General features: G+C 48.9%; 1 protein-coding gene across 1 annotated transcript in view; it reads left to right on the forward strand.

Moving 5' to 3' along the window:
• Positions 1 to 12,267: 12,267 nt before the first annotated feature.
• Positions 12,268 to 15,226, forward strand: part of Neurl4 (neuralized E3 ubiquitin protein ligase 4) — a 48,057-nt gene continuing 45,098 nt past the window's right edge. Inside the window, exons 1-2 of the mRNA XM_050196343.2 lie at positions 12,268 to 12,461; positions 14,330 to 14,678. Of these exons, the coding sequence (XP_050052300.1) occupies positions 12,294 to 12,461; positions 14,330 to 14,678 (517 nt within the window). The 5' untranslated portion in view covers positions 12,268 to 12,293. The remainder of the gene's footprint in view (positions 12,462 to 14,329; positions 14,679 to 15,226) is intronic.

Genomic DNA, 15,226 nt, shown 5'->3' on the forward strand with positions numbered 1-15,226 from the left:
TCGGATGAGAGACAAAAGCATCGTCCTCAGGAGACTGTGCGGAAGAAAGAGAGAGATGGGAGGCGCAGTTTGTACTCGATAGTTTGCAACTAGAAATGCAAGAAGAAAAAGAGAAACAAAGAGGAGGTGTGCAGGCTCACAAAGGGCATGACCGCTGTCTGTGACTGGGGGTCAAATTTCTGAAGCATCTCGTCCGTTAGGACTGCTTGGCGCTGGCTTAGACTTCGCTAATGTTACGCTAGCTTTAGCGATTAGTTGGCTCCTGCTACTCCTAGAAAAGCGCTAACGTACTAACCAACAGCTGTAAACGGCTGCTGCTGTGGGTTGTTGGCAAACGCTTCGTCGGTTTCTGCATTTACGTTCTTCCGTTTATAAGAGAACTGGCTACGATAGAACAAAAAAGAAATGTTCACACTGGGGAGGTTTCAACTATCGTAAGACGAACGTCGGTGCTTCACTGAGACATTCCATTAAGTAAGGACCTTGGTGACGTTTTTGGGCAAGAACCCCGAATATAGTCTCGCAAAAACCTGAAGTATCTGGCAGCCAAACATTCGCTTTAACCGGGTTCACTATAACCGGAATATCGCTGTTCTGGCGTCGGACGTATCTCATTCGAGCACGACCAGCGACACACGATCGAGCAAACACGTACCGCAAAGCAACCCCAAAACGTGGAAAGATATCGACGCCCGTTTCATCGTGAGCCACGCATTCCTGGGAAGCCCGAGAGCTCGCCTAACCTGCCGGACACACATCATCCGAGTCCGGGTCGACCTGAAGGCCGCTGACGCCGTCATCTACTTGCGCGTAGCGGAACCACCACGCAGTCCCCGCTATAATACCTACATGTATACCTGTGTTTACTTACATTCCGTCTGACGCTCGCCTCCTTCCGTAACAATATAAAGAGCCGCAAAAAAAAAAATGAAGAAGAAGCGCGTCTCCTGGCGCAGACAGATAACAGGAGGGGGGCGACTCGGAAACAAACCGAAGGCCAAAGACACAATAAGAAAAGAACGAAGACGAGTCAACGCACGGCGCCTGCACGGCTGGGACGGCCCGATCGCGGTGCGGGGCGGGCGGCGCACCAGAATGCGTACGCAAGTGGCGTCACTGCAGCTCGTTCGGTCGGTCGGTGGGTCGCCGCCGCCGCCGAGAGAAGGTTGGCGCGGACGCGCTGCCTGTTTCGACTGACCCGCATTGACGACGAGCGACGGACGAACCGACGCCGCCGCGTCCCAACAGTCAACGTCCCCCCGTCGTTCCTCCTCTCCACAGATTTTTCTTCCGGTTGCGAGGAGGAACGGCCTGCCCCGGCCAGGCTGCAGTCCTGCACTGCTGTTGGCCGGCAGAGATTGCGTGCTGCAGAATTTAGTAGATCAGGGGTCGAAGTCACGGAAGCAGTTGCGTGCGTAGCCGAGTTCTGCTAACGTAAAATATTAAACCAATGGATATCTGTTTCTGAGGGAAGGGGGGACGAATATATACGGTGCCTGTGGTGATGACGACGATGACCTCAGACGCGGCAGCACGTTCAGGGGGATTGATTGACCGAAAATCGGGTAGTTCTTTATGAATTGATTAGAGGGGCTAACTTGACAGACAGACAGACAGACAGACAGACAGACAGACAGACAGACAGACAGATAGATAGATAGATAGATAGATAGATAGATAGATAGATAGATAGATAGATAGATAGATAGATAGATAGATAGATAGATAGATAGATAGATAGATAGATAGATAGATAGATAGATAGATAGATAGATAGATAGATAATGAAAAAAGGGCAAATGAAAGTGCACGAATAGATAACGTCGCCGGTGGTAGCCGAACCAACAACATCCGCGTTACGTGTGCGTTGCTCTTCATTATTTTCAACATTTCAATTTTCGACCACAGATAATTTCTCCGATGCTTTCATTGGCTTCATTGTCAGCTGGCTTTATATGGTCATTCATATATATAGCCTTTGTCAAAGTAAAGAGTACATGCGTTTGGGTTTCCTCATAAACCCGCAATAGATTAGATAAAGTTGTGCACCTTAATAACAACGAGAAAAACAGCATAAAGAAACAGCCATACCCCCGGCGAAATTAGTCATACGGTAAGTGATAGGACATTGAGCATTACAGATAGTTGACATACATTCAGTACTCGCGACAGTACAGTCAGATGGCCCGTGACAAAAAAGGGATACACTTCACAAGTAGAGTACATCCAGACATGTTCCGGCCGGAGCTAACCACGTAATATAAGCAGAGGTGGCAGCGCAGTACCCACGCGGCACACAGTACTGAGATCAATCGTTATAGTGTACTGTGTATTTCAATGCAAACCACTCGAGATTAAAAGAAGAAGAGTTGAAATGTGTCACGCACGTGGCATACAGTGCAGAAATGAATGGTTAGTTTACTAAACCTTACAATGCAAACCACTGGAGTGGTTCGCATTGTTATTCGCGTTCACTAAAGTCCGAACACTCTAACCCTTAGAAAAAGATACTAGCAAGTGCCATAGCATCCTGGAAAATTAATCGTAATACACCTGTTTCTGAGAACCAGTTTTGGTTTCCATACTCGGGACGCGGATATACGGCATGACGTTGTCAGACAGTATAGGGGCGCCCACCTAAAGGGGCACCCACCTAAAGGCTACAACCCTCCGGAAAAGGGAGAGATCCAATTCACGGCATCAAACGGCCTACCCATCCCGATGGTAGATAAGATCCGTGTATTAGGAATAATGATCGAACACAAGGGCGGCAATGGCGAAGCACTTCGCAAGATAACGGCAATGGCTACCAGCACGATGCAGCTCATTCTACGCATCACCAACAAACACGCAGGCATGCGCCAAGGCAGCGTCATACGTCTCATACAAGCCTTCGTCATTTCTCAAATAAAGTACACAGCAGCGTTTCACAACTGGACGGTAGCGGAAAGAAACAAGCTCAAAGCCCTCATACGCAATTAGAGCAATGTACCCCGAGTGCGGAAACTACGGGTGATAATATGGGGTCATCTTGAAGAACAGTTGTTCAAACTCGGCGAAGCCGAGTTTCTTCGCCGCTGGTCTACGCGGTACATAACCGTCTCCCGAGGCAAAGTCTTTCTACAGCCAGAATAATGCTCAATTCGGTTGCGTGAGTTCAGACTGTACTGTATGTGCCCCGAGTACCTTTCATAAATTCGAGGCTGACAATAATGCTTTTTCGTGGATGCGGTAATGAGTTTTGTTGTTGTTGTTGTTGTGTGTGGCAAAGCCAGTGTCAAGTAGGCACCATTTATTATTTCATTTGTTAATCTGTTTTGTTTACATCAAGTATGATGTATTACATGTGATGTACTTTATATTGTACTTTTCGTTCATACCACAGTTGTAAGCGTGCCTACGGGTCAATAAATTTCCTTGTCAGCAGGGTCATTAACAGTGACCGCATTAGAGGGACCTGTAGCCTTTCCAACCGCATGCTCTCAGTTCTCCCCCGATCATGTTATGAGAATTGCACAACCTCCTCGGTTATCACGCGGTTACGGGCCATGCTTATTCCGCCTTTTTAGAAGCCTCTTCTCGTAGGCAACTACGGCAAGCACGGTTAGCACAGGCACATTGACAGCGGGCTCTGCCACCACGGCCTGCCAATCGGCGTGCGGCTGCCTAGACGAATGGTAAATCACACGTAGTACTTAGCTTACAACGTGCAAACACGGAGGTCATGAAGACGTCCCGATTACAGCGATCGCAGTCCTCGTCAGCTCTGTAAAACGAAGCGCACGCATTTTCGTTCTCAGCTGGCGGCCATCGCCCTTTCGCAAGCCTACCCTCCTCATGTAGGCGGTCGCCCTCTGCTGCAGGCAGCGCCCACGCGACCATCACGTACGGTCGTTCGTTGACTCGGCGCGTGTCCATGCCGTTTGCAGTGCGAGCGAGTATACGGCGCGCTGGAGTTTCGAAGACACAGCGTCGGTCGACGTAGTGGCCCTTCCCGTGTGCAGCATACGCGGACACGCAGATAAGGCCCACCGCGGAAGAGCGCCTCCTGCAGTCCAGTCTCCGCTACGCGCATTCGAGTTCGGTCGTTGCCGCGTTGATGTCCCCGATAGTGCAGCGTGTCCCCGGGTCACCCTCAAAAGTACGGGGCGTATGTACATACTTGTACGCGATTGTGGGAAGATACGTATTAGGTTCTTGCGCACGTCTGTATCTCGTGTCTGCCGCAACGTCGTGACCAAGCGCGAATCCAGTCTCATTCTTTTTTCTTTTTTTTTAAATTCAAGGGGGAGGTCTGATTTTGAGATGGTGATTGACGGTGATGATGACTTTTTTTACGTGCTGGTAGGTTCTCTTCAATAATATTTGAACCTTTCTTGTCTCTCCAGAGCAAAATGGCAGTAACAGCCGAGAAGAAGTACTTCGTGAGTTTGCCACGTGCCTTACGCTGGCAGTGCGCGCACAATTCCTCTTTCTTTTTTTTTTGGGGGGGGGGGGGGGTCAGTAGGTACATCTGGACATCCCCGCTGTACCCGTGCATGGTCATAACATCTTAATGTGAGCAGGACGGAAAGGAATGTGTTCCGTGCTCGTACTCGGCTCGCTGCAATAAGCAGGAAGCGTACCCATTGTACTTCTCCTCCATCTCATATTCTTCCTGCACCTCGAGGTATAAAGTTTGTAAACAGGGATGAAGTGCCTCAGAGAGGCTGGTCAACATTTCGATAGGAGGACCTATCTTCGTCAAAGGCGGCCTCGTCATCCTCGGCATATTAGTTTTAAAGGGTCAGTGCAGTAACGTCACGTGCGTTCGTCGTCGGTGGCGGCTGGTTATAAAGGGAGAGACTTCAGAGATAATGAGAGAGAGAGAGAGATGAAAGCAGCGGAAAGCAAGCACGAGGGACAACGTCGTGTGCTTCGTTGAAAGCTCTGGCTCGAGGGACTCCTTAGACCTGGCTTCCTGCTGCCCTGACCGGTTTCCGCTCTTCAAAATACGTGCTATCAGCATGAACTCAAACGCTAACAATTCCGAAACTACCGTTTTGCTTTTACGCCGTTTTTGGTGAACCTTGCCCCAATTTGTTTCCTTTTTCTTACGTTTTTCTTGTAAAGCCTTCTTTGCGAACCTCTCTGTGCTTCTCTTGCTGACCGTGGCTGCTGCTTGCTGCTGTTGCTGCTCGTGCGTTCTCGCCGAATAGCTCACGCTTAGCTGAGCGACGGTGGCGCCATCTAGGAGCGATGGCTCACGCTACTTCGCCTGTAGCAGTGGAAAGTAGAGGGGGAAAGCCAACCTGCGCACGGGCGGGCCGCTGGTGGAGGGAGCGAGGGGGCCGCGACGTGACAGGAGAGATGGCACCGAAGGAGATGGCCTAATATTGCGCATGCGTTGCTCCACCTGGCAACGGCGTGGGCTGAAAAACACTAATGCTTAATGGCTATAAAGACAGAAACCGTTTCTTCGGACGATTTGCAAACCGCTCTGCAACTTTATAATTGGAATTTTTTTTCCTAGCTTCGTTGCTTCAGAAGTTGGCTAATTAATCTTGACTAATGATCTAATTAACAAAATACAGCACGGCACTCTACATACAAAAGTGAGCAACATGGTCGCGTCGCCTTAGAGTGCAGCGGCTGATTTTTAAACTCTGGCTAAAGTTAGCTGAAACACCCTATATATATATATATATATATATATATATATATATATATATATATAGAGAGAGAGAGAGAGAGAGAGAGAGAGTTCCAACTGCCATGCACCAAGATTTAAACATATGCAAATGCGATGTAGCTGGACAGAACCAAGGTAATGTTGTTCGCCGTCGCTTGGAGACACTCACCTTACTTTTGCATTCCGCTTACTTACATATTTAGTCTTAATGAATTCATCTACTCCTCAGATGTTGTAATTAGATTAGAAGTGTCAATGATAAAATTGTAGAACAACGTGAAAAACTCTCAATGCAGATAGCGATAAACGGGATGGGAAAGGCAGACAGGTTAACCGAATAAGATTCTGGTTTGCTACCCTGCAGTGGGGGGAAGGGTAAGGGGAGATGAAAGACGTATAGAACAGCGGAGAGAAAAAGCAAACAAACAAAAGAAAGAAAGGGACGGTCGTGAACGTCTATCAGGATTACAGTCTCTCGAATAGGCCACTCGAACGTAAAAATTTCAAATGTGCCTTCACTGTCTTGTGGTGTGACGACTGTATATGTCGGCGTTAGGATGGATAGTTGGGCGTGTTGGTTAAGCATGATTTCTGAAGTGAAGGCGCTAAAAGGACGGAGGACAAAGAGCGCCCTGTGTGTGTGTGTTTTTGCTTTGTCCTCCGTCTTTTTAGCGCCTTCACTTCAGAAATCATGCTTAACCAACACGCCCAGCAAGGCGCCCTGTGTGTGTGTGTTTCTTCTTTGTCCTCCGTCTTTTTAGCGCCTTCACTTCAGAAATCATGCTTAACCAACACGCCCAAAGGCGCCCTGTGTGTGTGTGTTTCTTCTTTGTCCTCCGTCTTTTTAGCGCCTTCACTTCAGAAATCGTATATGTCGGCGTTCCACGAACACTGTCTGCTCCAAAAGCGGCCGGTCGCCAAGACGCGCCAGCGCGGTCGCGAGTGACGGCCTGTGTGCGCTGTATCGGGGACAGTGACAAAGAATAACGTGTTCGATAGTTTCCTACTCGCCGCAGTAGTCACACGCAGCACTATCCTCCCATCCGATGCGGAAAGCAAACGACTTCGTAAATACGACGCCAAGCCACAATCGGTAAAGTACCGTTGTCTCAGGTCGGAATAATCCAGGTGGAGGCTGAAGTTGCAGACAGGGATCCAGTCGAGGTAGACGTGTGTGCTGGAAACTAGGTGTGTTCCACAGCGATTGGAAGGCATCATGCAAGCACTCGAAGTTGCGCTGCTGCATCTGTTCTTGACAGCGGGATTGGTTCCTGCACGCCGCCTTCATGAACAGATCGAGCAGCTTCGTTGGTCTGCTCATTTCCCATTGTGCCACAGTGGCTAGGGAGCCACTGAAATGTGACGTCGTGTCCTTGCTCTACGAGGCAATGAAGGAGCTCTCGGATTTGCAGCACTAGTTGTTCGTGGGGTCCACGGCGTAAGGCGGGAAGCAAGGAATGTAGAGCTGCCTTGCAGTCGCTGAAAATGCTCCACTTTTAAGGTGGTTCCTGTCGAATTATGCGTAATGCGCTAGGAAGAGCAGCAAGTTCCGCGGCTGTGGATGTAGTCTGATGCGATGTCTTGAATTTGAAGGTGGTGACTTTCGCAGGTACTGATCCTGCAGATCCGTCCACAGTGATTGAACCATCAGCGTGTATATGGGTATGATCGTTGTAATGTTCGTAGAGCAAGAGCAACGAAAGTTGTTTGAGAGGTAGTGATGAGAGTTCTGCCTTCGTTTGAATCCCGGGTACTGTCAGTCGAACTTGTGGCTGAGCCAAGCACCAAGGGGGAAGCAAAACTTTCCCTGCAGCTGTGTAATCTGATGGCAGGTATGCATGATAAGACAGTATCGTCTGACAAAAAGAGGCACGTGGGCGGTCTTCTGGCATTGAAGTGAGACAGTGGAGAGGGGCGCAAGCAAGGTCTGACGTGTGCTCTGAGCGCTACCATAACAATGTGTAACAATGTGACTGAGTAGTCACGCGCAATTCCAATGGTTTCGGATGTTGACGTACATCGTGAAAGCCCTAGGCAAACCCTAAGCGCCTGTACCTGAGCATTTTCGAGATTATGGATTATAGTTCTCCAGGTATTGACCAGCACTGCCAAGCTGTACCTCAGATACCTGAGAAGCAGCGTCCGGTACACTTGCCGTGTACTGAAGTACCCCAGACTCTTCGTTCAAGAAACTTGAAGAGATAAGAGATGGCTGTCAGGCCCTTCTTTGGGTAGGTCACATAGGGACTCAAACAGAGGTCACGGTCGATGACTACCCCTGGAAACCTGTGCCTCTTTACATAAGAGATAATTTGTCTATCGATTTCTGTGCTATGATTGCAGGCCACTCGACGGGCACGAGTTCCCTTACGTTTAACTACATACCAGGCACACGGGATTCAAACATGGAACTCCCGTTCACCACTCAAGAGCTCAATGCGGCACTTGCCTTATGTAATCAGTCGTCTTCACCTGGCCCAGATGTTATATCTTACCGTATATTGTGCCACCTCGGTGAACAGGCGCGAAGGGCATTGCTGCACATCTTCAATGAATCCTGGCATAATTGAGGCGCTCCTCAAGAAAGGAAGACCAGTCGCCTGGTACCGCCCCTCGAACCTGGCGAGTCTCCCCTAGACGTTACTTCACACAGCCCAATCGCGCTGGCTAGTTGCATTGGGAAGGTGATGGAACGAATGATCCTCGCCAGACTTTAATGGCACCTTGAACGCTATGAACCCAGACGCCATGGCTGGCTTTCGACGTCAACGATGCTCCACTGACAACGTTAAATTCTGAGGTTTTACGTGCCAAAACCACTTTCTGATTATGAGGCATGCCGTAGTGGAGGACTCTGGAAGGAAATTTCGACCACCTGGGGTTCTTTAACGTGCATATAAGTACACGGGTGTTTTCGCATTTCGCCCCCATCGAAATGCGGCCGCGGTGGCCGGGTTTCGATCCCGCAACCTCGTGCTCAGCAGCCTAACACCATAGCCACTGAGCAACCACGGCGGGTTCCACTGACAACGTCATCGATTTGGTTACGTACGTTCAACATCAAAAGGCGTGTAAGCGATTATCTGTCGCCATGTTCCTCGACATCAAAGAAGCATATTACAATGTTCTGCAGGAGGTTATATTAGGGGCTCTGGAAATGGTTGGCCTCGGCGGTTGACTCTATCGTTGGACAGGCAGATATTTATGTATGCGGTCTCTCTTTCTGAATACCAAAGACGGCCCAACTTCTCCACATTATACACACCATGGAGTACCGCAGGTTGGTGTGTTGAGCCCAACACTATTCAAACTTGTGCCCATTGGTCTCATAGAATCTCTACCAAATATGGTGAAGTTGCCAATCTATGCCGATGACATTTGCTGCTGGGCATCTGGTGTAACGCAAAAATCTGCGACGTTGATGTCGACGTACCTTAGGGAACAAAGCCTCGTGACTTCTCTAGAAAAACGTGCATTGGTGGCATTTAGCCGAAAGCCAATGACTCCCAATGCAGCTGTCATTCGTGGTACAATTTCAGATTCTCATTGGAGCCGAGTAATACAGGCACAAGCGCATTCATGGCATCGCTCATGAACACCGCAGTGACTCTGGTGGCCTTTGAACACTTCTCACAAATATTTCATCATTGTCTCTTTAACGAGAAAATCAGAACAGTCTTGTTGAACCGCTTCGGTAGCAGCAAAAGCCTCTTAGCTCAACATCTCCGCAAACGCGATGTTGAAGCCATATTTGGCAAAAATGCTCTTTTTGAGAGCCTAAACACACACACACACACACGCAACGTCGCGGGCGACCCTTATTTGCAAGGAAAAATCGCATTACGTGAATGTCACCGTGTAGGTGCGAGGTTCTTGTGGTGATACCTGCAGTGCACCAAATTGACATCAAAGAGGTTCACTGAATAGCGGCTCATGACCGCTGGCCCAATAAGGGACACACACCCATAGTGGCTCCATTAGCATATCCGCCCATATTTTTTTTACTGCATTATCTTCGGGATCAGCCAACGACAACGCGCGGATACGGCTACGTACCCGTTACGAAAAACGGGGTTGAACTCAACAAAAATGCTTCGCAGGAAATATTGTAAAATAAATAAATAAATAAATAAATAAATAAATAAATGCGAATAGAGTCACAGGCATGCGCGGCCGCAGCATAGTCGCAGCCTATAAGCTGGAGGAGAGGCTTCATAGGAGCTCCATTTTCGGCAGTCTCCTTGCGTCGTTTTCAGAATAACGATCTGAACGGTCCGCCCGGCGTCGACGGCGGCCTGAATGCTCTCTGCACAGCGGTCTGCTGATCCCGACGTTTCCTGGCTGCAGCAGCGCGCGTAGTTGGATGTGCACGGCTACTACCCGTAGGTCAAGCTGGTAAGGACAAAGCCAATCCGCACGTCCTATATAGCACGGTCAGACTGGAGCCCGCACTTAAGCGCAGTCGTGCGCAAAGCAAACGCTGTGGTTCGAGGCTATATAGTTGAGCGTTCAAAACTATAGTCGAAGATGGCGAAACGCGATGGCTACGACACCAATAAGCAGAGTAATTCCTACGCGGGCGGCCGCGTAAAAGCATGTGCCTGTGTGCGTGTCCGTGCGTGCGTGTGTGTGTGTGTGTGTGTGTGTGTGAGAGAGAGAGAGAGAGAGAGGGAGGGAGGGAGGGAGGGAGGGAGCACTCGACGAGCCTACTCTTAAAGAGTTCACACTCTTTGGGGCTTATCCTGTCCCGCAACAACATACGTCATCTGCCTTGCCTGCGGTTCCTTTCTCGAAAACTCTGCGCTCGCTACTTTCCTGTCGAGAATGCTGTGCCACGCTGATCTCGCGCTCAAGTCGTTCGTGACTTGGAAGTACCGGGCTCACAGCATTAATGAAAGGAAACGCGGGCAAGACAGATTACGAATATCGTCGTGGGACGAGATACGACCCGAATGGTGTAAACTTTTTTTTAGAGTGCGCTCATCGCAGATCGCTTTCAAGATGCGGCCAGCACACGGCCATGCCACACGCAGCAACCGCCGGAGTAGAACCCCCCAAACCCTTCCCTCCGCGGTGCCTTGCGCGCGACGGAAGACGGCGCGCTTCCTCGCCGCTTTCCTCCCTTGTGCGCGCGAGATTGAGCCTCCATCGTCGGCTCACCCTCGCACTTACAGCATACGGCGCGTGGCGACGATGTTATCGCCCTTGGACTTTATACGGAACATCACGGCAATGCCGACGGCGATGACAACGGCAGAAATGCGCCTGCAGCACCCATATGATTGCTATGACAAAAGAAACATTTTAAAGTTATATGTATACTGAAAGGCCAGTAGTTAATATAATCAATGTCACAAAATTTAGAACAAGTAAAGCACGTGAGGTCCAACTTGCGGTGCACTTTCTCTTGACGCGGAAATACAACTCACTTGTGACATCAATATTAATAGAACCCTGCGTTAAGCCTGATAGCGATATCGAACCTCCAAACATGTTTTCGGGTGCTAGTTTGCCTGGGACAAACACTGACACGCAGATAAACACGGCATTGATAACAGTGATAAAGGCATCGAGGGTCAACCAAAATGTCAAAAATACAAAATGCTGTATAATAAAACTAAAAAGGCAAACATGTTATGCTGCGTCTTTTTTTCGTGTTCGAGTATACAGTAAGCATTAGTTGCTTTGACCGAGGGAGAAGCTTTGACCTCTGAAACATCTTGCGGCGATTTGTCTTGGCGAACATGCTTGCAACTACCTCCGCGTCGATGCCCATCGCTCGGTGTACACTCTAAAAAAAGTTTACACCATTTGGGGTGTATATTTGCCACACAACGATAATTGTCATCTGTCTTGCCCGCACTTCCTTTCTTGAAAACGCTGCGCTCGTTACGTTCCTGTCGAGAATGCTCTGTCATGTGATGACGCGCATGTAGTTCGTGTCTTTGAAGTACCGGGCTCACAGCGTTAAAGAAAGGAAATGCGGGCAAGACAGATGACGATTATTGTTGTGTGGCAAATATACACCCCAGATGGTGTAAACTTTTTTTAGAGTGTATGCTGATCAGGAGGAGAACCGCAGTGCTGCAGAGAAGCTTCGCTCGGCCCCGACGATTTTGCGCGGGATCCCTACAATGCGCACAGGAACCTTCACGTTGAGGAAGATATATTCGTCCCTCCTCCTCAGCTCTCCTCAGCCCAGCTCTTTCGCCACCTCTCTCTAAAGTGTTTTCTTTGTGCTGGCGGGTTCTCTTCAATAATTATTAAGCATTTCTTGTCTTTAAATTTCAAAGGTGTGTGTGTGTGGAGGGGGGGGGGGGGGGTGAAACTGGATCTGTGCGCATCGGTCTAGCCACCATATATACCCGAGGTCTGACAAGACGAAAATGCGGCTGCGTAGAACACGGGTATCGTTTCGGCAGTGCTGGCGGGCTCACTTAGGAAAATACAAATAAGCTATATCCATCACTTGTCTGATGAGCGACGTCGTGTACGGTTTGTCTTTGCCGCGCCTCTCGTTTAGTTGCAGCGTCCGTCGCCAATGTTGTGATGGCAGCACCGGCGTTACGGCAGGCGTGCGCCATCTTGGGAGGAAAAGAGGGACGCCGATGGCAGCTGCGCTATGGCTCCCAGTTCGTTTCACCAGAAAAAAGGCTCTTTAGTGGTGACCAGCAACGAAAATCGCACGGCGCAGCGGGTCCACCCACACCAAGAGTTCAACAATGGCATCGTTATGAGCGCTCAGCCTCTCCGGGATAATCAGCTGTTTGAAGTTAGGATCGACAAGAAGGCAAGCGCCTCCACCTCCCTCAAATAAGAGTTACTACACTGCACCTGATCAGTCTCCGGAGCTCAGCTTTCAGCTCAAGAAGCTTTCAGGCTGTTTGGGTGCCATTCGCAAAGCGCATACGCACGGCAGTTCCCGGTGAAAGTTTACTTCCGACGCGTCGCTTTGGAGGTGTTCGAGAAACCGGCTCCTGAAACGATGTTTTGCGGCGGCTCCCGACGGGGGGGAAAAAAGTAAAAATAAATTTCGGGTCGATCGTTTCACACCTCCGTCGTTCTGTAGTCACACTTGTAACTTGCTTTATTGCCCTAGTGTGCGTTTATCCGACAGGTCTGAACGTTTGAATCCTGCGATGGGGATGCCACACTACGCGGCTTTTTCCGTTCTCCGAGCTAAGCTAAAGCGCCGATGACAGCGCGCCCCTAAAGGGAAAGAACGTGTTTTCGCGTGAAATGCACATCACCAGGGCTCAAATGGATCTTGTTGACGTACTACATCTAGCGGTGTGACAAAATGCACTGCATGTGGAATGGTATGATATCGTTCGGATAGCTTGTTGTGGAGGTTTGCGAAAGTTGTGGCGGTTTGGGAAAGTTGTCGCGGCGAAAGAGCTGTCTTCCAGTACTCAGCTGCCGCAATATTTTCCTTGATCGTTTCCTTTTTCTTTCTTATTTCATTACTTTTTGAATACGACTTAGGTTGCAGTTTCTGTCTAGCGATATGAAGTAGCTTCTCTACAAGAACATCCGCTAGCAGATTCTTTTTGAATTTCTGGCCTCTATGCGTGTACCAGTCACTTCAGTAACTGTATCCCTTCGTCCGGTATTGCTGCCTGAAATGCTGTTTTTTTTACCTCCCTAAGCGACTATTGCATGGTGTTTTAGCATTGGTCATCTTCGGCATAGTTTTATATCCCATTCAGGTGCCAGTTAATTGTGTCCATTAAAAATTTCTTTTTTACCACACTTCTTGCGTTTTCAGACTTACGAAGAGCGTGCTGCGGCAGAGCATATCAGGAATATTTAATTTTTTGGTGAGCTTTAGAAGATCACAATATGTGGACTCAATGCCCAAACTCACTGCAGGAACATTAGATGTGAGAGAGCAAACTGTTTTATTACTGGCAAACCTTGAAAGCGCTTATCCAGAGACTTTAAAAGTATGCTTGATATAAAACCTGTTACATGAAAGCATGCAGGCACCGAGGAAGACACTTGGATGTCTGCCTTCGAAGCCTTTCAATAAAATACTTGGCAGATATCATTCATATTTGCGACAAGTGACCTATCAGAAATGGCTCAAGGTGTACGTGATGTGTTTTAAACATTGTTATGTTCATAGGTGCTTTTGATGCACTATCTTGCTGCACACAATTGGACACGCAGTGGCTGAAGTATGATAGGATTTCCACGCAACTCGTTGTTCAGCTAATGCATCCTACTAGCATGCAGTGGCGAGTTATCGGAAGTGCATCTCCAAAAGTATGAAATGCTATAACGAGACTAAAACAAAGATGGCAGTGCATTCGTGAACTCACAGCTGATAAGTATTGCAGTAACAAACTTGCAGTTAATAAAAAGAATGTTACGGGGGAGCATATGGGAGGCGTCTCGTCTATGCTGCGGAGAGAGTAGGCATTCCTAGTTTGGCCTCTCTGCACACGCTTATGCCAGTTGCCACAGCCATGGTCCCATGCAGCCAATCTACAAAAATGCCTATGCACAAGCTTTGTGTGCACGTAAAAAAAAACAAAAAAATGGGGTGGTAAAAAGTAATATGGAGACCTCGACCACAGCATCTTGTGTGGGAACTGTGCTGCCTTTGGTTATATCAGTGACATCAATAATCAGCTGGTGAAACTCATGTTGCAGGTGTCAACATGGAGTGGCTCCATAGAGATTGGCGTGACAGCCCTGGACCCCGGCACTCTCGCCTTTCCGTCGAGTGCCACCAACCTCCGCGAGGGCTCTTGGGTCATGTCCGGCACTGGCGTGCTGCAGGATGGAAAGACGCTGGTTGAGGAGTACGGCACAGACCTCGACCAGCTGGGCGAGGGCGACCGCGTTGGCGTCATGCGCACCTCAGGAGGGGAGCTGAAATTCTTTGTCAATGGCCGGAGCCAGGGTGTGGCCGCGAGTCAAATTCCGCCGCAGGTGCATGCTGTGGTTGACCTGTATGGGAAGTGTGCCCAGATATCCATCGTGGAAGATGGGGATCCACGTGAGTTTTTATCCTTGGACATCCACATTTCTTCTTCTCTTTTATCATTCCTTTTTTTAGCCCACAGCAATGTACTATGCCAGCACAGGTTGAAATGCGAAAAGTGTACAACCAAGTCTTATGCGTCACATACAGCGTGTCTCGACACATTGACGGTTGTCGAGAATGATGTGACCCGAACGATCACGGCACACTGAAGAATTCTTGTGCATGCTGCTTTCCACTGGGCTGCTTGAAAAACGAACTCTCCGCAATTTACATTTGTCAAATGAAGCAGCACGTCTAGAGGCATGACCATCTTTTAGTTAAATTCTGTTAGGTTAGTTTGCATAGTGTTGCACCTGTGGACTTCTGTGCCCGAAAGGTTTGCATTGTGAGTACACAAGTTTGTCTTCCTTCCTGGAGCTTTCGAGGTGTACGGCTGGAAGAAAAGGCCCAGTAAATGTCGAGTCAGCTGTCATCACTCGCGACATCCAGTGCACATGCTTGGAAGGTTCATGGGCTCTCGTACAAGCCGTGCGAGTTGGCAGTGCTACATAATTGACAAT

The sequence above is a fragment of the Dermacentor andersoni genome, chromosome 3, assembly GCF_023375885.2.
Source record: "Dermacentor andersoni chromosome 3, qqDerAnde1_hic_scaffold, whole genome shotgun sequence".
Lineage (NCBI taxonomy): Eukaryota > Metazoa > Arthropoda > Arachnida > Ixodida > Ixodidae > Dermacentor > Dermacentor andersoni.